Source organism: Heterodontus francisci, chromosome 39, assembly GCF_036365525.1.
Source record: "Heterodontus francisci isolate sHetFra1 chromosome 39, sHetFra1.hap1, whole genome shotgun sequence".
In the NCBI taxonomy this organism is placed as follows: domain Eukaryota; kingdom Metazoa; phylum Chordata; class Chondrichthyes; order Heterodontiformes; family Heterodontidae; genus Heterodontus; species Heterodontus francisci.
This window is the reverse complement of record NC_090409.1, coordinates 38,040,997-38,065,543: the sequence shown is the minus strand read 5'-3', so window position 1 is coordinate 38,065,543 and position 24,547 is coordinate 38,040,997. Positions and strand designations below refer to the sequence as shown.

Below are 24,547 nucleotides of genomic sequence, written 5' to 3'. Positions count from 1 at the left end.
GTTGGTAGAGGTCGCGGGTTTGGAAGCTGCTGTCTAAGGAGCCTTGGTGCGTTGCTGCAGTGCATCTTGTAGATGGTACACACTGCTGCTGCCACTGTGCATCGGTGGTGGAGGGAGTGAATGTTTGTGGATGGGGTGCCAATCAAGTGGGCCATCTGCAGTTACTTCCCCCTCTCACCATCTCCATCTGCTGGTCTACCTGTTTCACTGCACTCAATTACTGTCCCCTGCTCACCATCGCCATCTGCTGGTGTCCCTTTCTCACAAGTCCCTGCTTACTCAAGCCCAAACATGGGATCCACTTGCCCCATTGAAGGCAGGGAAACCCAGGGAGCTGAGGAGTTCATCACTTGAAGACCTTCTGAGCTCTGCCTCAGTAGGTAGCTCGCTCTCTCGTTCCATATCTCAGTCCCAGAGATAGAAAGTTGTCAGGTCACACTCCATTGCAGAGACTCGAGGACAAAATCCAGACCGACACGCCCGCTGCCTTTGCTGAGGGAGTGCTGCACTGTTGGAGGGTCAGTACTGAGGGAGTGCTGCACGGTCAGAGGGTCAGTACTGAGGGAGGGCTGCACGGTCAGAGGGTCAGTACTGAGGGAGGGCTGCACTGTCAGAGGGTCAGTACTGAGGGAGTGCCGCACTGTCGGAGGGTCAGGACTGAGGGAGTGCTGCAAGCGGAGGGTCAGTACTGAGGGAGTGCTGCACTGTCGGAGGGGCAGTACTGAGGGAGTGCTGCACTGTCGGAGGGGCAGTACTGAGGGAGTGCTGCACTGTCGGAGGGGCAGTACTGAGGGAGTGCTGCACTGTCGGAGGGGCAGTACTGAGGGAGTGCTGCACTGTCGGAGGGGCAGTACTGAGGGAGTGCTGCACTGTCGGAGGGGCAGTACTGAGGGAGTGCTGCACTGTCGGAGGGGCAGTACTGAGGGAGTGCTTCACTGTCGGAGGGGCAGTACTGAGGGAGTGCTGCACTGTCGGAGGGGCAGTACTGAGGGAGTGCTGCACTGTCAGAGGTGCCGTCTTTCAGATGAGACATTAAACCGAGGCCCCCGTCTGCCCTCTCAGGTGGGTGTAAAAGATCCCACGGCCACTATTTGGAAGAAGAGCAGGGGGGGGAGTTCTCCCCGGTGTCCTGGGGACAATATTTATCACTCAACCAACATCACTAAAAACAGATGATCTGGGTCATTATCACATTGCTGTTTGTGGGATCTTGCTGTGCGCAAATTGGCTGCCAAATTTCACACTTTACAACAGGAACTCCACTGTTAAAAGTACTTAATTGGCTGTGAAGCCCTTTGGAACATACTGATGTGGAGAAATGCAAATTCTCTTTTGTCATGTGTACAATTTTGTCTCTTTGTTTCTGTGCAGCAGCCAGTTAAAAACCAGGAGGGTTAAAGGGGTTTCTCAGTTGGTAGTGAGGAGGGGGGGCAGGGTTTAAGAGTCAGCCCCTTCAGAAAAGCGGGCAATTATTTTCACTCCTTTTCTGGATTTAAAAAAAGACTTTAAATCGGAACATTTTGGTTTATTTAACTCTATTTATTTAACAGTGTAGTATAAAAGATGCTTTATCCCAGTGTAAGACAGTTACAATACACAGAAGCAACAGGGTCTCCAACTATCTAAGTTGGAGCCAAAATAATTATTGATCACAATAATCTGTGCAGCCTTTCCGGACAATTATCACAGGCCGTTTGAATGCAGATGCCGCCTAACTATTTAATCAGGAACTCCCTGAGTGATGGCGTCAATCTCGGAATCTCACAGGGTGGTGGTAAAGGGAGGAACAGGTCAAAATTACAGCCTCCCATGCAAAAGGTTAAAGTCTTGCTGTGTAAAATGTATCTCAGGAATCTAGTCTGTCGCCGCGGGGCTCCCCGGAAGAGTGCCGTCCCCCTCCTCTGGAGTTCACTGTCTCCGTGTGGATGATAAGCTAAAGGTTTGCTGGATGACATCAATTTTTTTTTTTTGACGCAGTGAGTTGTTGTGATCTGGAACGCGCTGCCTGAAAGGGCGGTGGAAGCAGATTCAATAGTAACTTTCAAAAGGGGAGGATTGGAGAAATACTGGAAAGGAAATGCAGGGTTGCGGAGTAAGAAGTTCCTGGTGTGCAGGAACAGCCGAGCGAGATAGGAAGATTTCCTGTTCACACAGCTCCCCCCCATCACTGGGAGTAATCCTGCAATCCCGCAGAAGAGGACTCGAGATACTAAGTCACTGTACGCCCGAGAGTGACCCAGGTGGGCGTTTTGGTTCATTTTAGAGGGTATTGGGAGGGTCAATCCCATTGGACTGGAGTCATAGATAGCCCAGACCAGGTGGGGGGGCGGCAATTTACCTTCCCTAGAGGGACACTGGAATGTGGTCACCTTAACTGCACTGCGCAAAAACATTATCCAAGGTTAAGTTTGAACTTAAAGTGAGCAATAGCACAGACCACGTAATATTCCTGAGATGCACCAGCAGTAAAGACTCCAAATGCATGTAATGCACTCCGCAATGGCTTAAAAAATTGAAGTGCAATTGCAACAAACTGGGAAAGACATCTTGAAACGTTAACTCTGCTTCTCTCTCCACAGATGCTGCCAAGTATTTCCAGAACTCGCTGTTTTTATTTACGGCAAAAGACAATTTTGTTCAAAAAAGAAAAGTGCATAGATCCTCCCAAGCTCAGGACGGGGGTGGGGGGGGGGGGGTGGGGGGGGGTGGATTTTGTCCACCTCCAGAATCACCAGAATTTTCCTTTTACAAAAAAAATAAAACTCCTGCTGCAGGAACGCCATTCTGCCAGTAGGAGGCGTCATTGTGAACCGTTCAACAGTGCCATCTAGTGGCGGAAATTGAGAACTATGGCTGTAAAAGTGCTATTTCTGTCTGCAAATTAAAATCAAGGTGCTTGCCCCTTTAATCCAGTCCCTTTAAGCACTTAAAGGGAAGTGAATGGGGTGGCCATTTTGTTGTTTACAAACTATATAAGAGAGAAAACAAAAGCGATAAATCCTTACATTGCAGGAAAAAAAAACCCAGCAAAAGAACATTTTAACTATTAATAAAAATGAAAACGTTAAAATCAACAAGCCAGACAGACATCCCTCAACATCTATAAGTTATTGTCAAAGTACAAACTGCTTGATTATAACCCAAAAGAGGCTGCAAAAGGAAAAAAATATATATAAAACAAGCTAATTCACTTGGATAATGTGTAAATATAGAGGCTTACAGTGTCCAATCAGTCATTGAAAGGCATTATCTCCTGCGTTGGGTGTAAGTTTAACCAGGATGACCTCCAGAGGTGACGGGACCTCCGCTCATTCCTTTTCCTTTCAGTTTTCTAAACCGTTCTGTTCACGACACTTCTTTCTTTTCAGAAATTAGACTGGGGTCTCCCCGGCAGAGTTTCACTGTTTGCAGGGGGGTTCCCCAGGAGGTAAGCAGGCTGTACTTTTAAAATTAAACTTATAGCCCTCTTGGACGCTAACTTACCAGTGATCCTAGGTTTTTGTTTGTTTAAAACTATTGGGGAAATTACCAATCTTCTAAAGATTCCTGATTCCATTTAAGGAGAATTTTTTTTTTAAAAAGGACAGCTCTCCCCCAAACCCCTCTTCCAGTACATTTCACAGCAAAGGGCTCTGCAGCCATGAGAAAAATTTGTGATTGAGAAATTCATAAAATGCACACAGATTCCCGCAATTGAGATGCAAAAAGCAATTAAGAGACAAAAACTATTTTAATTCTTTGGCTGGATCAAGCTCGCTCCTGCTTCGAAAGGATTCCCGTCTGGAAAAAGAGAGAGAAAAAAAAAATGCTTTTATAATTATTGTTTAATAGAATCACAGAACGGTCAGAGCAGAGGAGGAGGCCATTCGGCCCGTCCTGTCTGTGCCGGCTCTCTGTCAGAGCAACTCAGCTAGTCCCACTGCCCCCTGCCTTTCCACCACCCCCCCCCCCCCCCCAGCCCCCGCACAACTTTACTCTTCACATCATTATCCAATTGCCTTTTGAAAGCCACCATTGAATGTGCCTCCACCACACTCTCAGGCAGCGCATTCCACATCCCAAACACTCGCTGCCCAAAAAAGATCCGCCACCCCCCCTCCCCCATGCCGTCATCGTTTCCTTTGCCAAATCACCTTAAATTGGCGTCCTCTGGTTCCGGATCCTTCCGTCAATGGGAACACTTCTCCCTAATTACTTTGTCTAGACCCTTGGTGATTTTGAGCACCTCGATCAAATCTCCTGTCAATCTTTTCTCAAAGGAGATCAGTCTAAACTTCTCCAATCTATCCAGGTAACTGAAGTGCCTCATCCCGGGAACCATTCTCGGGAATCTTTTCTGCACTCTCTCTTAATGCCTTAACATCCTTCCTAAAGTGTGGTGCCCAGAATTGGACGCAATACTCCAGTTGAGGCCGAACCAGTGTGTTAGAAAAGGTTCATCATGACTTCCTTGCTTTTGTACTCTACGCCTCTATATCTGTCTCTGAAATGTGGCACAGTCTGCAACAACTCCCCTCTGATACCCTGAGAACACACAGTAACCATGCTGGAGACACCTGCGAGTGGATGTTAGGTTACAATGCCGGGTGTTGTTAAATAATCTTTGAACACACACTGTCCAGGATAAGAAATTAAGTCACTTGTGTGAGATGCTGCAGAAAGAGTCAGGATTTGAAGAGAGTGAGTTGAACAAAACTGACAAAACCTATCTGTGCAGCTACAATCACCATGCAGACAAGCACTTCTCAGTAGTTTAGGATCAGTAGTTTATCGTTTCACCCCCCCCCCCCCTCCCCCCCCCCCGCTATTTGCCTCTGAAGACTGTGGAAGGAGGGAAAGGGTTTAAAAAAATAACCCCACAAGACACATACCTAGTTAGTAGCTCACATAACCAGAGGAACGGAGTCTGCCACAGTGACTGGGATGGACGAGTCACTCCCCTTCCAGATAGGGGTCTTGGTAATATTGTCGTTTCTGTTGGGAGCAGAACAGGAGGAGGTAAAGTTGAGTTTTAGCAGAATGAAAGCCCAAGATGTTGGTGTAGAATTGCGCCTTAGGGAGTGCGGCACAGACATACATTTGCGGATCAATCGAAACTTCAAACATCCTGTCTCCTCTCTAGGGAACACCATTTTCCCTAGTGAACCCTTTCTCTGACACCGTGCCAGGATATTTTCCCTTTAAACACAAAGGGAGGAAGACTTGCATTTCTCTAGCCCCTCTCATGACCACCAGTTGTCCCAAGGCACTTTGCAGCCAATGAAGAGCGATTTTGTTTTTGCAGTGCAGTCACTGTTATGGGAAATGTAGCAGCTTTTTCTGCGCACAGCAAGCTCCCACAAACAGCAATCTGGTAACGACCAGATATTCTACATTTGTGATGTTGATTGAGGGTTAAATATTGACCTGGGCACCAGGGAGAACTCCCCACCCCCCTCCCCCCTCCCGCTCTTCTTTAAGATAGTGCCATGGGATCTTTTACATCAACCCAGTCTTGTCCGATAGAAGGCACTTCTGACAGTGTAGCAGTCTCTTAATGCTGAACTGGAGTGTCTGCCTTGGGTTTTGTGCTGAACCCTTGGACTGGAAATTGGTAGCTTGTAATTCAGAGGTGGGAAATGCTAAATCTAGACTCGTGGGGGGTGCGGGGAGGCAAGCAGAGCAAAGGGAAAACTGACACATAATAAATACAGGAACAGCGCCCGCAACAGTGAACAGCAGATTTAAATCAACGAGGTGAATTTGGGCCCTAAGCTCTGGAATTCCCTCCCTAAACCTCTCCGCCTCTCTCTCTCTCTCTCTCTCTCCTCCTTTAAGACGCTCCTTAAAAACCGACCTCTTTGACCGAGCTTTTGGTCGCCGGTCCCTGATATCTCCTGATGTGGCTCAGTGTCAAATTTTGTTTGATAATCCCTACTGTGGAATGGCTAAGGCTGCTTAAATGTGTCTGCTGTGGGGAGCACTTTCACCTATGAATCAGAAGATGTGGGTTCTCGTTCCATTCAAGAACCTGAGTACAAAAATCAATGCTGACACTCCATGATAGCACTGAGGGAGTGCTCTGTTGTCAGTGGACAATGTCTTTCAGATGAGGTCTCAAAATCCTCAGTGTCCTGAGGCCAATAATTAACCCTCAATCAACATCAGCAAAACAGATGACATTTGTTATTAAACACATTGCTATTTGTGTTGTTGGTAAAAGTCTCAGTGTCGTCTGATGGGTTTTATTCAGTCCTCCTAGGCTCTGTTATACTCACAGAAGCTGCATCCCCTTCATTTTATTCTTCTTAGTTTTGCACTTGCACAGGACGATGCCGATGATAGTCAAGAAGAGGACGCCAACCGGGATAGCAATGGCCAGAATCAGGTTTACCTCACTCAACTGCAATGAGGTCAGTGGCTCTGAGGGGAAAGAGAGTAAAGATCTGTAACTACAAGGGACAGAAGCAATTAAACAAGAGGAAGCAGGGTGCTGAGGATTGACAGAAACTGAACCAGCCATATAAATACCGTGGCGACAACAGCAGGTCAGAGGCTGGGAATTCTGCGGTGAGTAACTCACCTCCTGACCCCGCAAAGCCTGTCCACCATCTACAAGGCACAAGTCAGGAGTGTGATGGAATACTCTCCACTTGCCTGGATGGGTGCAGCTCCAACAACACTCAAGAAACTCAACACCATCCAGGACAAAGCAGCCCGCTTGATTGGCACCCCATCGACAAACATTCACTCCCTCCACCACCGACGCACAGTGGCAGCAGTGTGTACCATCTACAAGATGCACTGCAGCAACTCACCAAGGCTCCTTAGACAGCACCCTCCAAACCCGCGACCTCTACCAACTAGAAGGACAAGGGCAGCAGATGCATGGGAACATCACCACCTGCAAGTTTCCCTCCAAGTCACACACCATCCTGGCTTGGAACTATATCGCCGTTCCTTCACTGTCGCTGGGTCAAAATCCTGGAACTCCCTTCCTAACAGCACTGTGGGTGTACCTACCCCACATGGACTGCAGCGGTTCAAGAAGGCAGCTCACCACCACCTTCTCAAGGGCAATTAGGGACGGGCAATAAATGCTGACCTGGCCAGTGACGCCCACATCCCATGAATGAATAAATAAAATATAAAAACAGCTGTATGGCTGTGGACATTCAAGGCTGGGGGAGAAACATACAGAGGGAGGGTCATGAATCCCTTGCACTTCCATCACACAATGAGGGACTGAAGTTCACCAGTGCCGGGAGAACTTCTCGTAACTTTAGCTAATGTTGTGCAGTCTGACCCCTTCAATGGCGAGCTGGCAAAATAGCAGGTTGGGAATGGGATTGATCAATTATGACAGGCGGAGACAGTGAATATGGTCCATTATTGCAGGAATCTAACTCTATGGAGGGGCAGGATGAAACAGTGGTGATGTGGCAGCAGATACACTTGCTGTAGTTTTTTTTGTTTGATCTCCTTTGGGAACCAGGAAAACATTAGAGAAAAAGTTAATAAACTTGCAGAATGGGAATATAATTGACAAATGAATCTCAACAGATAAATGAGAGGCATTCCTATTTGATAAGAAAATTAAGGTGTTTACAATATTACCCAGGAAATATGAATTTAAAGTGAAGCAAAGGGATCTGAGAGTATAAACACACAAATCACCAAAGGTAGCGACATAGGTTAACAAGGCCACCTTGTAGCGGACTAAGCACTCGGGATTATTTCTCGAGAGAAGGAATTGAAAACGATCGTTATGCTACTTGTATCGCACCTTGGCGAGACCACAGTTGGAGAACTGAGTACAATTCTAAAAAAATTGACATAAAAGCACGAGAGAAGCTGCAAAAAAAGATTTGCAACAATGATTTCAGAAAGGAACGGGTATACCTATCAAGAAAGGATAAGCAAGCTGGGTCTCTTTTCTTGAAAATAGAAGGCTCGGGGTGACCTTATAAAGGTGTCGAAAATTATGAAAGGTTGTGACAAATAGAGAGAGACAGCACGTTTACCCTTCGGGAAGAGAAAAACCCGAGGACAGCGATATAAGACAGTCACAACACATCCAATGGGGAATTCAGGAGAAACCTCTTTCCCCAGAGAGTGGTGAGAATGTGGAACTCGCTCCCACAGGGAGTGGTTGAGGTGAATAGTATCGACGCATTTAAGTTGGATAAACACGTGAGGGAGAAAGGGATAGACGGATATGGCAATAGGGTGAGATGCTTGAGTGCAGCATAAATGCCAGCATGGACTGGTTGTGCTGAATGGCCTATTTCTGTGCCGATGTCAAGTAATCCTACGTAAAAAAAATTAAATGGGTAGAGTATTGTCGATTTTAGGTTTCTCCTGAATTCCCCATTGGAGGTGTTGTGACTGCTCTCTCTCTCTATTTGATGGGCTGTAGGAGGAGATTAAATGGTGTGTAGAGTGTACAAAAGGAAGAAGCAGGTTTCCGGAGTTTTTTTCTACTTATATAGACGACTTGAAATGGGGATAAGGTTACGAAGTGCAGTCATACAGACTCACCTTCCACAACCTCAATCAGAACAGATTTGGACTGGACGAGACTTGGGATAGAAGGATGAGAGGCTTTACAAGTGTAGATTCCACCTTGCTCTGGAGTGATCTTTACAATTCTCAGGTTATTGTTTGGATAGATCCAATCGTCACCCTGTAAGAATGGGGATCAAATCGCAATTAGATTCCAACCTGTAACTCACTCCCAGGTATCCGTTATTCTAGATATAAACACCCCCGTAGCCCTCGATTAGATTCCAGTCTGTAACTCACTCCCGGGTATCTGTTATTCTATATATAAACCCCCCGAACCCCTCGATTAGATTCCAGTCTGTAACTCACTCCCGGGTATCTGTTATTCTATATATAAACACCCCCGAACCCCTCAATTAGATTCCAACCTGTAACTCACTCCCGGGTATCCGTTATTCTAGATATAAACAACCCCGAACCCCTCGATTAGATTCCAGTCTGTAACTCACTCCCGGGTATCCGTTATTCTAGATATAAACACCCCCGTAGCCCTCGATTAGATTCCAGTCTGTAACTCACTCCCGGATATCTGTTATTCCATATATAAACCTCCCCGAACCCCTCGATTAGATTCCAGTCTGAAACTCACTCCCGGGTATCTGTTATTCTATATATAAACCCCCCGAACCCCTCGATTAGATTCCAGTCTGAAACTCACTCCCGGGTTTCTGTTATTCTGTATATAAACCCCCCGAACCCCTCGATTAGATTCCAGTCTGTAACTCACTCCCGGGTATCTGTTATTCTATATATAAACGCCCCCGGACCCCTCGATTAGATTCCAGTCTGTAACTCACTCCCGGGTATCTGTTATTCTTTATATAAACACCCCTGAACCCCTCGATTAGATTCCAGTCTGTAACTCACTCCTGGGTATCTGTTATTCTATGTATAAACACCCCCGAACCCCTCGATTAGATTCCAGTCTGTAACTCACTCCCGGGTATCTGTCATTCTGTATATAAACACCCCCGTAGCCCTCGATTAGATTCCAGTCTGTAACTCACTCCCGGGTATCTGTTATTCCATATATAAACCACCCCGAACCCCTCGATTAGATTCCAGTCTGAAACTCACTCCCGGGTATCTGTTATTCTGTATATAAACACCCCCGTAGCCCTCGATTAGATTCCAGTCTGTAACTCACTCCCGGGTATCTGTTATTCCATATATAAACCACCCCGAACCCCTCGATTAGATTCCAGTCTGAAACTCACTCCCAGGTATCTGTTATTCTATATATAAACCACCCCGAACCCCTCGATTAGATTCCAGTCTGTAACTCACTCCCGGGTATCTGTTATTCTTTATATAAACACCCCTGAACCCCTCGATTAGATTCCAGTATGTAACTCACTCCCGGGTATCTGTCATTCTGTATATAAACACCCCCGTAGCCCTCGATTAGATTCCAGTCTGTAACTCACTCCCGGGTATCTGTTATTCCATATATAAACCCCCTGAACCCCTCGATTAGATTCCAGTATGTAACTCACTCCCGGGTATCTGTCATTCTGTATATAAACACCCCCGTAGCCCTCGATTAGATTCCAGTCTGTAACTCACTCCCGGGTATCTGTTATTCTATATATAAACGCCCCCGGACCCCTCGATTAGATTCCAGTCTGTAACTCACTCCCGGGTATCTGTTATTCTTTATATAAACACCCCTGAACCCCTCGATTAGATTCCAGTCTGTAACTCACTCCTGGGTATCTGTTATTCTATGTATAAACACCCCCGAACCCCTCGATTAGATTCCAGTCTGTAACTCACTCCCGGGTATCTGTCATTCTGTATATAAACACCCCCGTAGCCCTCGATTAGATTCCAGTCTGTAACTCACTCCCGGGTATCTGTTATTCCATATATAAACCACCCCGAACCCCTCGATTAGATTCCAGTCTGAAACTCACTCCCGGGTATCTGTTATTCTGTATATAAACACCCCCGTAGCCCTCGATTAGATTCCAGTCTGTAACTCACTCCCGGGTATCTGTTATTCCATATATAAACCACCCCGAACCCCTCGATTAGATTCCAGTCTGAAACTCACTCCCAGGTATCTGTTATTCTTTATATAAACACCCCTGAACCCCTCGATTAGATTCCAGTATGTAACTCACTCCCGGGTATCTGTCATTCTTTCGAAAACCCCCCGAACCCCTCGATTAGATTCCAGTCTGTAACTCACTCCCGGGTATCTGTTATTCTAGATATAAACCACCCCGAACCCCTCGATCAGATTCCAGTATGTAACTCACTCCCGGGTATCTGTTATTCTCTATATTAACACCCCCGAACCCCTCGATTAGATTCCAGTCTGTAACTCACTCCCGGGTATCTGTTATTCTCTATATTAACACCCCCGAACCCCTCGATTAGATTCCAGTCTGTAACTCACTCCCAGGTATCTGTTATTCTATATGTAAACACCCCTGAACCCCTCGATTAGATTCCGACCTGTAACTCACTCCCGAGTATCTGTTATTCTGTATAGAAACCACCCAAATCCCTTGATTAGATCCCAGCCTCACATTCAAACGAGTATAGCACTGACTCATTATAATCTAAAGCTGAAGTATTAACAAAAGGGTTTGACTGGTTTTACTGGTCGGAGATTCCACAATTGTATATCGTAATTAGGAACCTCGGTCAGACCACTCCTGGTGTACTGTGTACAATTCTGGTCACCATGTTACAAAAAATTATATAGAGTCACTGGACAGGGTGCAATAAAAGATGTGCAAGGATGATACCTGATAGATACCTATCAGGAGACTATGAATATCCTGGGTTTCCTTTCCCTTTAGAAGAGAAGGCTAAGGGGTGACCCAATAAGACAGTCACCAAGAAATCAAATAGGGAATTCAGAAGAAGCTCTTTACCAAGAGTGCAAATGTGGAACTTGGAACCACAGGAAATGGTTGAAACAAATGACATAGATGCATTTAAAGGGAAGCTAGATAATCGTATCGGGGAGAAGGGTATAGAGGGTTACGTTGGTAGAGTTAATTGAGAAGAGATGGGAAAGGGACTGGACAGGGCTGAATGGCCTATGTAATCTTATGAATCTACACTTATTCTATCACATCCAGCATGCTAAATGGTCTATGTTATACCTTTCTCTTCCACTGGTACACTGGTGGCTCGGAGGAACTGGCACAGCATTTGATCTCAACATCCTTTCCACACATGACCCTCACAACTCGTGGGTCCCTCATGTAACGACTAAAGAGGTTTCCAGGTTCAGAGATCGATATGCCATTAAGATCTTCAAAACAAAAAGGGTAGAGTGGAATGAAAGTAGCAAAGCGAGAGGGAGAGAGAGAGAAAAAGAGGGAGAGAGAGAGAGAGAAAGAGGGAGAGAGAGAGAGAAAGAGGGACAGAGAAGCGAGAGAGAAAGAGGGAGAGAGAAGCAAGAGAAAGAGGGAGAGAGAGAGAGAAAGAGGGAGAGAGAGAGAGAAAGAGGGAGAGAGAGAGAGAGAGAGAGAAAGAGGGAGGGAGAGAGAAAGAGGGAGGGAGAGAGAAAGAGGGAGGGAGAGAGAAAGAGGGAGGGAGAGAGAAAGAGGGAGGGAGAGAGAAAGAGGGAGGGAGAGAGAAAGAGGGAGGGAGAGAGAAAGAGAGAGAACAGAGTTGAGAAAAGGAATGAGAGAGGGTTGGAGTGAGAGAAGGGAAGGTTGGAACAGTAAGACAAGAGAGGATAAAAAGGGTAGAGAGAGAGAGGAGAGAAAAGAAAGAGAATTTAGAAATGGGGTATAAAGTGGAACAGCCACCACTTCCCTTTATGCAGCATCTTCAATGAGGTGAAACAATCCAAGGAATCACACAAGGAGATATTAGGGCAGATGGTCAAAAGCTTGATATAGGGGTGGCACAGTAGCACAGTGGTTAGCACCGCAGCCTCACAGCTCCAGCGACCCGGGTTCAGTCCTGGGCACTGCCCGTGCAGAGTTTGCAAGTTCTCCCTTCGACCGCGTGGGTTTCCGCCGGGTGCTCCAGTTTCCTCCCACAGCCAAAGACTTGCAGGTTGATAGGTAAATTGTCCATTGTGAATTGCCCCTAGTGTAGGTAGGAGAATGGTGGGGATGTGGTAAGGAATATGGGATTAATGTAGGATCAGTATAAATGGGTGGTTGATGGTTGGTACTCGGTGGGCTGAAGGGCCTGTTTCAGTGCTGTATCTCTAAATAAATAAGGAGGTAGGTCTTGATCTCATCTTAAAGAAGACTGGTAGAGAGGTTTAGGAAGGGAATTCCAGAGTTTAGAGCCATGGCAGATGAAATTATAACCGCCAATGGTGGGGTGATGGAAATTAGGGAATGCTCAATAGTCCAGCATTTGAGTGCAGATACACCAGGGCGCTGTTGGACAGGAGGAGATGACAAAGATAGGGAAGGGCAAGGCCATGGAGGGTTTTGAAAAGAAGTGTGGTGATCTTAAAATTAAAGAGATTGCTTAACTGGGAGCCAATGTAGATCAGTGAGCTCTTGGGCGATGGGTGAAGGGAATGTAACGCGAGGAAGGACACAGGTAGCAAGGTTTCTGATGACCTTAAGTTCACAGAGAATAGAAAGTGGGAGGCTGGGCAGTATTGCACCTGAATTGTCAAGTCTAGAGGCAACAAAAGGGTGGATAAAGATTTTGGCAGCAGGTGGGCACAGTGTTATGGAAGTGGAAATAGGCAGTTTTAGTGACAGCATGGACATATGCTCAGAAGCTCAAGTATGACACCTAGGTTGCAAACAGTTTGGTTTAAACTCAGTGGTTGCCAAGGCAGAGAGATAAGAGAGGCAGTGGCTAGGGAAAGGTGGGAGAGAGGGACGGAGGTGAGAGACAGAAATGGAAGGGAGGGAAAAGAGAGAATGTAGAAAGGGGGAAAAGGAAACTGAGAGAAAGATGAGAAATTTGACAGGAAAAATTGGTATAAATGGGTGTCACTTACACTGAAGGGGAACCGTGATATTCTCAGAGGCAAACGAACCAGCAGATCCATTGGAAACACACCTGAAAGGACCAGCATGCCACTTGTACATTTTCTTTACCCGAAGGAACAGCTCCCCATTTTCTCTGGTGACGTTAAAACTGTAATACCAACAACGGAAGGAAGTTGTGGTATCGATGTTGAACCAGGAACCAAGCCACTAAAATGAAGTGTGTAAAGAAATACAAGGTTAGATAAATTACCTAAACTGAGGTTTCTTCATTGAATCTTAGCTCTTCACACATATTAAAGAGATACAATATTACATTTTTCATTCACCTTTTTTCATTAATTGTCTAGGTTTATCAAGATGAAGGATGTTAGTTCTGGGAGTATATTTTCGGGCACTCAGTAGCAAACATTCTGAGAGCCTCTAGAGAGCTAGCTAAATATACAGAGTAAAGCTCCCTCTACACTGTCCCCATCAAACACTCCCAGGACAGGTACAGCATGGGGGTTAGATACAGAGTAAAGCTCCCGCCACACTGTACCCATCAAACACTCCCAGGGCAATCACTACCCAATTAACCCTATAGCATCTTTGAAAAAGAAAAAGAAAAAACAGGGTTGGCTGCTGCCTAATTGGGACTGCTGAGTGCTGGGTGCACAATGTGGCTCAGCTGATTGTGGGCTGTGAGTTGAAGCTGTGAAACTGCTGCAGGGAGACAGAGAGAGACAGAGACAGAGAGAGACTGAAAGGAAGGTTTTTCCATTTATTTTATCAACAAGGGAAAAGGAAAAGGAGACAAAGGAACTGAAAGCTCTTCTGTGAATTTGGGTTAACATTACAGTCTTTTTGTATTTGATTGTTGGAGGGGGGGGAAAGAAGAGGCTAGAGGACGGCCCAGGGTGGGGCTGCCTATCTCAATACGGGGATCCTGTGTTGTTACCACCGAATAGGGAGCTCTCTCCCTACCCCAACCTCTTGGCCTGGAACAGCGGGAGCTGCTGAGGTAAAGAAAGTTTATGAGAGATTTTATTGTTGTTTGATAACATAGGGGAAAGTGTGTGCCTGGCCAGTTTCAGCTGTCCCAGCTGAAGATATCACACCTCTCTAACCAGAAGACCAGCGATAACACTGCTCTGTAATTTTTGAGCTCCAAAAGACTATTTCCTCCTCGACTCTCTCTCCCTCAGCCTCCTCCCCTTTGCCTCTGACTCCTTACACTATCAAGTTATTGTTATATCTCATCATTGTTTATCCCCCTCTCTCGCAACACACGGTAGATGTAACTCTTCTACCCCATGGCTCCTCAATCCTCTCTGGTGGCGGGGTCTTCCTATGCTGCAGCAACTGCTGAGGCCGTTCCTGTCGCCCCATCACCTTTCAAGCTTTTGACAACAAAGCATGGGGTGAAGAATTACACCCACCCAAATATGATAATTGAGGTGTGTGTAAAAGCAATGGCCGAGGTTGTTGGTTCCTCGGCCATTTGTGCAGCCTCCAAAATGTACGGGAAGGCAGTGATTTTCCTGAAGACTGAGTGGGCCGTGTCCCTGGCCCTGAGTAAGGGGCTCACTGTGAGTGGGACTTTCCTGCCAGTGAACCCTCTGGGAGCTCCAGGACTTCCTTAGAGCCTGCAAGGATAGCCGCAATAATCAGCTGGCTTTCAGCTGGTGGTCGAATCTGGCGCTGATCATCCAGTCTGTCCGCGCTGCCCTCAAGCAGTGGGGGGCAAGGTGGGGGGAGGTGGTGGGAAGGGTTCAGCTATGAAACTGGTTGAGAGGCGCAAGTTCAGAGCGTTTCTCAATGGGTTGCTGGGGGAGTGGAGGTCCAGGTGCACTGCTGCTCCCTCCTTACAGTAAGGTGTTGGTGATATGTTTCAAAGGTACCTTTGACATGAAGATAACCATAGCCAGCCTCAACATCAATGGCAGCAGGGGGTCTCAGCGCAGATTTCACAATCCCTCAATCCTCAGGGAAGGGAGATACGCGGTGAGCTTTCTGCAGGAAACCCACACCGTTCCGGGAGATGAAGCCACCTGGCTCCTGGAATGGGCAGGGTGGGGTCTACATGAGTCACCTCACCCCTATTTCTAGTGGGGTGGCTATCTTTTTGGCACCGACTTTGCAGCCAGAGATCTTGGGGGGTGCGGTCAAGGAGCTTGTGCCAGACCACTTGCTCCACCTCGTCATTCACCTAAGTGTTGTGCTGCTCCACTTTTTGACCATGTACGCACCAAGGCCCGGCACATTGCAAGCGCGCTTCTTTAATGAAGTGTCTGCTCTCTTGAGTTCTATCAATAGCGGCGACTGCATCATTCTCAAGGGGTGGGGGGGGGGATTTTAACTGTACCCTCGAGGTGTCCAGGCAGCTGACAAGGGTGAGGAAGTGGAGAGTGTGCAGGAGCAGCCCGGACAGGAAACCCCTCCGTGCTGTGTGGAATGACACGGAGGGCGATTCCTTGAATAAGATTTTTTAAGATGCAAAGCAAAAACATAGCAATCATTGATTTATAAGTGTGTGGAATGAAGAAACTCACTTTCTGATACATCTGGAATTTGTAGTCTGACATGTCCCCTCCATCACCTACACACTGCAGAGTTACATCAGTCCCTTCCACAATTGGTCCTGTGGGCTCCTTAATCACCACTTGCAGTTTCTCTGCAATTCAAACAACAACAAAAAAGTTACTCTTTTCAGCATGTCAGTGTTTGAAGTAGTTTTTTTTTTGGTTTCACTGGAACGCAGGAGTCCACTGGCTGGGAGATGCGCTCACACACCTCCATCTGTGAGTGAAAGGAATTTTTCTGATTGGTGAGAACCTACAGGTCCAGAGAGGGATTCATGTTACATAGATAACTAAAAGTTCACAAGCGGATACAGAAAATAATCAAAAAAGCTAATGTAATGTTGGCCTTTATAGCTAGAGGACTAGAATACAAGGGGGGAGAAGTCACGTTTCAGCTTTACAAAGCCCTGGTTAGACCACACCTGGAGTTACTGTGTTCACTTCTGGCCACTGCAAATTAGGCTGTTAAAAGAAGAAAGAGAGAAAATAGCAGAGGATCTGACCATCATTCTCCAGTCCTCACTGGATACAGGTGTGGTGCCGGACAATTGGAGAACTGCGAACATTGTACCTGTTTAAAAAGGAAGTGAGGGATAGACCGAATAATTCCAGGCCAATCAGTCTAACCTCAGCAATGGGCAAATTATTGGAATCTATCCTGACAGACAGGATAAACTGTCACTTAGAAAGGTATAGGTTAATCAAGGATAGTCAGCATGGATTTGTTAAGGGAAGATCTTGTTTGACCAACTTGATCGAATTTTCTGAAGAAGTAACAAGGAAGATAGATGCGGGTAGTGCAGTTGATGTGGTCTGCATGGATTTTAGCAAGGCTTTTGACAGGGTCCCACGTGGAAGACTGGTTTAAAAAAAAATACCATGGGATCCAGGGAAATGCAGCAAGGTGGATACAAAATTGACTCAGTGGCCGGAAACAAAGGGTAATTATTGACAGGTGTTTTTGCGACTGGAGGGCTGTTTCCAGTGGTGTTCCGCAGGGCTCAGTACTGGGTCCCCTGCTTTTCGAGGCATGTATTAACGATTTGGATGTAAATGTAGAGGGCATGATCAAGAAGTTTGCAGACAACATAAAGATTGGCTGTGTGGTAGAAAGCGAGGAGCATAGCTGAAGGCTGCAGGAAGATATGGATGGTCTGGTCAGTTGGGCAGAAAAGTGGCAAATGGAATTCAACCTGGAGAAGTATGAGGTGATGCATTTGGGGAGGTCAAACAAGGCAAAGGAATACACGATTAATGGGAAAATATTGAGAAGTGTAGATGAAGTAAGGGACATTAGAGTGCATGTCCACAGACGCCTGAAAGTAGCAGGACAGGTCGATAAGGTGGTTAAGAAGGCATATGGAATCCTTTCCTTTATTAGCGGAGGTATAGAATACAAGAGCAGAGAGGTTATGCTGGAACTGTACAACTCATTGGTTAGGCCACAACTTGAGTACTGTGTGCAGTTCTGGTCACCCCATTACAGAAAGGATGTAATTGCATTAGAGAGGGTACAGAGGGCATTTACGAGGATGTTGCCATGACTGGAAAAATGCAGCTATGAGGAAAGATCGGATAGGCTGGGGTTGTTCTCCTTGGAACAGAGAAGGCTGAGGGGAGATCTGATTGAAATGTACAAAATTTTGAGGGGCCGGGATAGAGTGGAGGTGAAGGGCCTATTCACCTTAGCAGAGAGGTCAGTGATGAGGGGGCATAGATTGAAAATGATTGGTAGAAAAATTGGAGGGGAGATGAGGAAAATCCTTCACCCAGAGGGTGGTAGGGGTCTGGAACTCACTGCCTGAATGGGCACTTGAGGCAAAAACCCTCAACTCATTCAAAAGTAGTCTGGAAATGCACCTTAAATGCTGTAATCTGCAGGACTACGGACCAAATGCTGGAAGGTGGGATTAGAATGGGTGAATCATTTTTCGGTATCTTTCATTTTTCGGTGTCTTTCAAACAACAATGGTGCTTGTTCGTGTAATTCAATGGAAAATCATGGCTTAAGGTGCAGTTTCCTGATATGCAATCAGAGCATCATTTGGAATATTGATGGAATGAAGTTGCTCTCTGTGTCAAGAGGGATCAAACGAGAACACCAAGGAAGTGTGACATGAGAAAACTTTGCACATCTCACAGAACAGATGTCTCAAAAGGGAAACTAATTATAGACAGTGTTGTGCACTGGGCTAGATGCTGAGGTGCAGTTCAACTGGATGCCTGTAATTATGAACCACTCAATTTTACACCTGGTCGTGCCCCATCTTCTCAGCTCTGGAGTTGAGGTTCGAGTCCAGCTCTGTAGATCGAGAGGCAAATCTCCTTTCCGTTGAGTCCATTCAAGGACCAGTGCGCACAAACACTTTGTCTCACCCAGAGGAATGGATGATATGAGAAATGGAAGTTGTACGCAGGTGTTGCAGCAGATGTTGATGTGATGGCGTGTCTAATCTATTTTGGTGGGATTGAGAAAGCTTTTATTATCAGGTGGCTTAGATGCATCAGATCTAAGAGATCAGCGTGCAAAATTAAAGCACATGGGATTGGAGGTAAGGTACTGACATGGATAGAGAACTGGTTGGCAGACAGGAAACAAACAGTAGGAATAAATGGGTCTTTTTTCCGAGTGGTAGACTAGTGGGGTACCACAGGGATCAGTGCAAGGACCCCAGCTATTCACAATATATATTAATGATATAGATAAAGGAATTCAATGTAATATATCCAAGTTTGCAGACAACACAAAGCTGGGTGGGAGCGTGAGCTGTGAGGAGGATGCAGAGAAGCTCCAGTGTGATTTGGACAGGTTGAGTGAGTGGGAAAATACATGGCAGATGCAGTATAACATGGATAAATGTGAGGTTATCCACTTTGGTAGCAAAAACAGAAAGGCAGATTATCTGAACGGCGATAGATTGGGAAAGGGGGAGGTGCAGCAAGACCTGGGTGTCCTTGTGCACCAGTCGCTGAAAGTAAGCATGCAGGTGCAGCAGGCAGTTACGGCAGTAAATGGTATGTTGGCCTTCGTTGCGAGAGGATTCGAGGAGCAGGGATGTCTTGCTGCAATTAATATAAGGCCTTAGTGAGACATCTGGAGTATTGTGTGCAGTTTTGGTCTCCTTATCTGAGGAAGGATGTTCTTGTTATGGAGGGAGTGCAGCGAAGGTTCACCAGACTGATTCCTGGGATGGCAGGACTGACGTATGAAGAGAGATTGGGTCGATTAGGCTTGTATTTGCTAGAGTTTAGAAGAATGAGAGGGGATCTCATCGAAACCTACAAAATTCTAACAGGACTGGTCAGACTAGATGCAGGAAGGATGTTCCCGATGGCAGGGGAGTCCAGGACCGGGGGTCACAGTCTGAGGATAAGGGGTAAGCCATTTAGGACTGAGATGTGGAGGGATTTCTTCACCCAGAGAGTGTTGAACCTGTGGAATTCTCTACCACAGAAAGCAGTTGAGGCCAAATCATTAAATATATTCAAGAAAGAGTTAGATATAGTACTTAGGGCTAAAGGGATCAAGGGATACGGCGAGAAAGTGGGAACAGGGTACTGAGTTTGGATGATCAGCCATGATCGTATCGAAGGGCTGAATGGCCTACTCTTGCTCCTATTTTTCTATGTTTCAATGTTTTGTATGTAAAAGCAAACCTGTCTAGAGCAAGTATAGGCCAGAGCTGCTACAAGTTCTTTCAAGGGTATAAAAAAACACTAACTCAGTTGGTTTTACTCAAACCCTAGTTATATTCATCAGAATTCCCTGCTAAATAAAGCAAAAACAAAATCAAAACTTGCCTGCCCACACATAAATATCTACAGATCCTTTGTGACCCTGAACTTTAATTACCTTATGACTCCTTCAAGACAGTCACAGTTCACTGGAAATGGCAAGAGGCTGGGGCAGAAATTGGACTTTATCTCACTGTAGTGAAGAGCACAATTTAGTCTCTTGAGTGCATGTTTTGTTATAAACTCACAGAAGGCAGTTTTTTTTTTTTTTACAGGCACCTATGTCCTGAAACACCATAAAACTGTGATTTGGGGGATAGCACTCTTGCTGTGGGTTCAAGTCCCACTTCAGAGACTTAAGCACAGTCTAGGCAGATACCGCAATGCTGCACCAAGGGAGTGTTGCATTGTCTTTCAAATGAGATGTTAAACTCAGGCCGCATTTGCCCTCAGGTGAACGTAAGGGACCTTGTCCACTACTTTGAAGATGAGCACAGGAATTCTTCTTGGTGTCCCACAACTAACATCATAAAAACAGATTATCTGTTTATTTATCTCAATACTGTTTACAGAACCTTGATGTAGGTAACACTTTGGGGGAACATCCCAAGGTCATGAAAGGCACAGTGTTAATGCAAGTCTCTGTATTTTCTGCATTTTTATACACATTGCAGCCTCAAATATATAAAAAGTTTCAAAAAAATCCGTCTGTACCAGTCGGTAAGTGGAGCTTTGCTACATATTGCAGGTTTTCAACACGGCAGCTGATGGAATTGAAACCTAGTTTCGTGGCACCATTACGAAGACTACCATCAATTGTTGTAAAAATCTATCCTTTAGGCAAGGAAATCTGCCATCCTTACTTAGTCTGGCCTACTTGCGAACCCAGATCCACAGCAATGTGGTTGACTCTTAACTGCCCTCTGAAATGACCACTCAGTTGTCAAGGTCAGTTAGGGATGGGCAACAAATGCAGGCCTTTCTAGTGATGGCCACATCCCAAGAAAGAATTTTTAAAAAGTGCCCACTCTAACCAATCTGTGTGTAGGGTTGACAGCTGAAGATAGTTATTAGACAACTACAAGCATGACAATGAAAACAGGTTATCTTGGTGTTAGTTAATAAGAACATTGTGTGATAAACTATTTTTAATTGATTAACTAGCAGCTGCCTGGGCTGCAAATTGGTGGGGGCTTCACGTTTCCCTTGCTGCCTCAGCCTGCGGCCAAGGCTGCAGAGCTGATTACCCTCTGATTAAGCTGGCAGCGTGGAAGGCCCACCCACCTTCCTTAATTGGCTGCCTCACCCCACCCCGTCCCTGCCTGTCGTCTCTTAATTGCCTCCTCCTGGCAATGTTGCCAGGAAGTCCCACCTCCCGCCGAGCCTGCTTTCTTCACCACTTCTGGGATGATCCCGCCCGAGAACGGGGCAGGGGATATTGACGTATAGCATCAGCCTTGGCTCAGTTGTGCCAAGTTTAGCTCTCACCCAAAAGACTGCAAATGGCAGACACCTAAAACAAGCAAAATGCTTTATCTGTACCGAAAGTGTCAACTCTATCAGACAAGACCATGAAGAAACGTTTAACTCCTAAAGTCTTTTAGCAAAGAAAGAAATGCAGGCAAGGAAACTTGTTGAATGGAAGGTAATGTTTGACAACTTTGTTTGGAGAACAAACAAGTTTGACAACTTGTCAGGGCAACAGAGCAACTCATTTCTGAAATGCAATGCACACTTTGAAAACATGGTATTAAATTTATTTAGTAATGGACAATTCACTTATTTCTAAGGACTATATTTCACCCCATTCCAAAGTCTGAATCAAACTGTGAACAGCTAGCTAGAATCCAGGCAACAGTTCTGCGTCAGTGACTCCTACCACCATGACATATACCACATTAATTTTACTGGCAGGCTCTCTGTGGCAAAGTAGCTTCACTTCACCCAAGATTTTCCTCCTTGTCTAGGGGTTGCTACTTGCCATAGGGAGACTCAAAAGCAGGGTTATAGCTCCTCACCTTTTCCAAGTGACCCAGCTGGCTAATCTGCTGTAGCAGTAGCCCAGGTGAGCCTCATCACGTCCCAACTCTGTGTACTCACACACATTACCCTACAGAAATTTGGCGTGGTGGGGGGGGGGGGGGGGAAACAGTGGCTAGATCACGATTTGGGCCATCACTCCCTTAATGGTGTCAGTCGTGGCTCAGTTTGTAGCACTGTCACCCGTGAGCAAGAAGGGTGTCAGTTCAACTCCCACACCAGGTCTTCAGCACAAACATTTAGGTTGTCAGACCTTCCATCTCTCAGATGAGCCGATAAACTAAGGCACTGTCTGGACATGGAAGATCCCATGGCACTATTTCAAAGAAGAGCAGGGCAATTATCCCCAGTGTCCTGCCCAATACTGACTTCTCAATCAATATCACAAAAACAGATTATCTGATCATTATCACATTACTGCAGGTGGGAGCTTGCCATGTGCAAATTAGCTGCCACTTTTCGTACAATAATGACTAGACTTCAAAAACGTAATTCATTAACTGTCAAGCGTTTTGGGATGTCCGGTGTTCATAAAAGGCGCTCTAGAAATGCAAGCCTTTCTTTAACTGAGGAGTGCTGAGGACAGAATAGCACCACCAGGATCAACAATTGAGCACATCCCAGGATACTGTACTTTCTGGCCTGCAAGGATCGCATTTACCTACCCAACCATCAGACAAGCTTAGTAGCTGACACTGAAAAAATCATAGGGCACAAAGGCAAATGTTTTGATACCAAGTGATGAAGCAGGAAGTGGGCACAAAGAAATATTATGACTACCAAAAGGTACCTATTTACCAGATTACTATATATTGATCAGATACAGTTGATAAAAACAATATACTTATAGCGTACACCCACAATTCACTGGCTCTCACCCTCTCGATTTTTTTCGTACTACCAGTGTTTGACCTTTAATTAATGAATGGATTAGCGAGTTAACAGCAGGTATGATCAAGGGTCATCCTGACTGGGTAGTTAGCTATTCGATTTACTGATGGCGACTGGATGGGCTTGCATTTCCAGCATTTTCAAACTTTGTTTCAGCTTTCCAACATTTGTAGATTTTATTGGATAATTCTAAGTTTATGGAGAACCCACTGTTAATATTGATAGCGAATCATAACAATAGTTTACCAATATTACGATCATTGAAAAAAAAATGAAGCAATTTCCTTCTATTGTTGATTGCGAACAGCAGTCGATGGTAAACACCAAACAAGAAATGAGCATTGGGTTCCAGTCTACCTTTGACTTACCATTCAGAGCTGCTTGGAAACATATGCAAGCCAACAGGAAAATCCAAAGAAACCACTTCATTTTCAGTGTTGGTTTTAATTATTATTCACAGCGACGAAAACGTTCGACTCTGAACTGTAGCGCCCAACAGCACAGAACTCTTATCTGCTGATCTGCAGGGGGCGGGGAGATTATATTTCACTTTGTTCCGGGTTTTTATTCAATGGTTTACATAACACTTTCTCTCACTGTTTTTCTCCACAATTATTTTGATGCAAACGACCGGAGTGTTGTAGGAAATACTGCAGTAATTCGTAGTTTTTCATCATACTTTATAACATATTATTTATATTTAATTTATGAGACGACAGTCACTTCCTCAAACTCACCACCAATAATGTTACTCGGAGTGAGGTGACGCCAGCTGTAACCGAGTGAAACTTGTGCTGTCACTTTGAGTTTTGGGCAGCGTTTGCTTGGCAGGAAAACTCGCTCGTCATGTTCGGGTATTTCCAAGCTGAGCTTCGAGCATCGCTTTTGGCCCTGTGGCATCACATTCCTCAGAGCTCCAGTGTTTACAAATTCTGCTAATTAACTCACCACTGCCTATATTTGGGGAATGGCGTTCCGGGACACCAGCTTTCACATATTAAGATGATACCGCAGGTACCTGAGCGGCACTGATATTTCGGAATTTATTCGGCTTGGTATATCCTTTCCTGCTGTTAGATTACACACCGTCTCATCGCTTTAACACAAGCTCAGACTTAAAGCACAATCTTGTGCCCTCGGCCGCTACCGTGACTAACTACAGCCTAAAATATATGAGCACAAAAAAACTGCTCAATGACAATTAATCGGACCACAGTTTTCTTGTTTAATAACATTGCAGTAACAATAAACATCCGAACAGATTTTATTTGGACAATGTAAGTGCGGACCACTCGGTTTGCAAGAAATATTTTAAATACAATACAGATTAATACAAATTAAACCACATTTCGGCCTGTCTAGCCGGTGTCAAATAAATTACACGTTTGAACACATTAAACTTTTCAATTTTTAAATCTAGCTTGTGCTTAAACTTTTGTCGACATTTACTTAAACTTTGAAAACTACAATAACAGCATTTTATTGAACATCTGAAGAAATCGCATGTTAAACAATGAAGGATACGTGTGGGGAGCTGGTGGTTTGAAAAGGTAACTGGAGTCCACAGGACAGAATAATTTTCATCACTTGCGGCAACAATCAAAGTGGTTACATTTTCAGTCGCTATTTTTATTACCAATGTACATTTTATTTACCGACGCAGGTGCAACCTGACTGCATCAAGACAGCATCGATCGCCTGTGACCTTTCACCATCAGAATAAAGGGGCTGTGACAGCTCAGTGGGACAAAGAATCAGAGATTCAACACATTCTGCAGATGCTGCAGTTTATATCAGAGGAAACATTTTCAAATCCCAGTCTGAAGATACAATTTCAGG

At 45.4% G+C, this 24,547-nt stretch overlaps 1 protein-coding gene across 1 annotated transcript; it reads right to left on the bottom strand.

The window, feature by feature from the left end:
- Positions 1-1,518: 1,518 nt before the first annotated feature.
- Positions 1,519-23,241, bottom strand: si:ch211-79k12.1 (uncharacterized protein LOC568891 homolog). The gene is made up of 8 exons (XM_068018503.1): positions 23,077-23,241; positions 16,013-16,134; positions 13,490-13,688; positions 11,667-11,818; positions 8,521-8,665; positions 6,258-6,402; positions 4,872-4,974; positions 1,519-3,780 (listed from the first exon to the last, which is right to left on the bottom strand). Exons 1-7 carry the CDS (start codon positions 23,135-23,137, stop codon positions 4,884-4,886), a joined length of 915 nt encoding a protein of 304 aa, XP_067874604.1. The 5' UTR covers positions 23,138-23,241; the 3' UTR covers positions 1,519-3,780; positions 4,872-4,883.
- Positions 23,242-24,547: the final 1,306 nt, after the last annotated feature.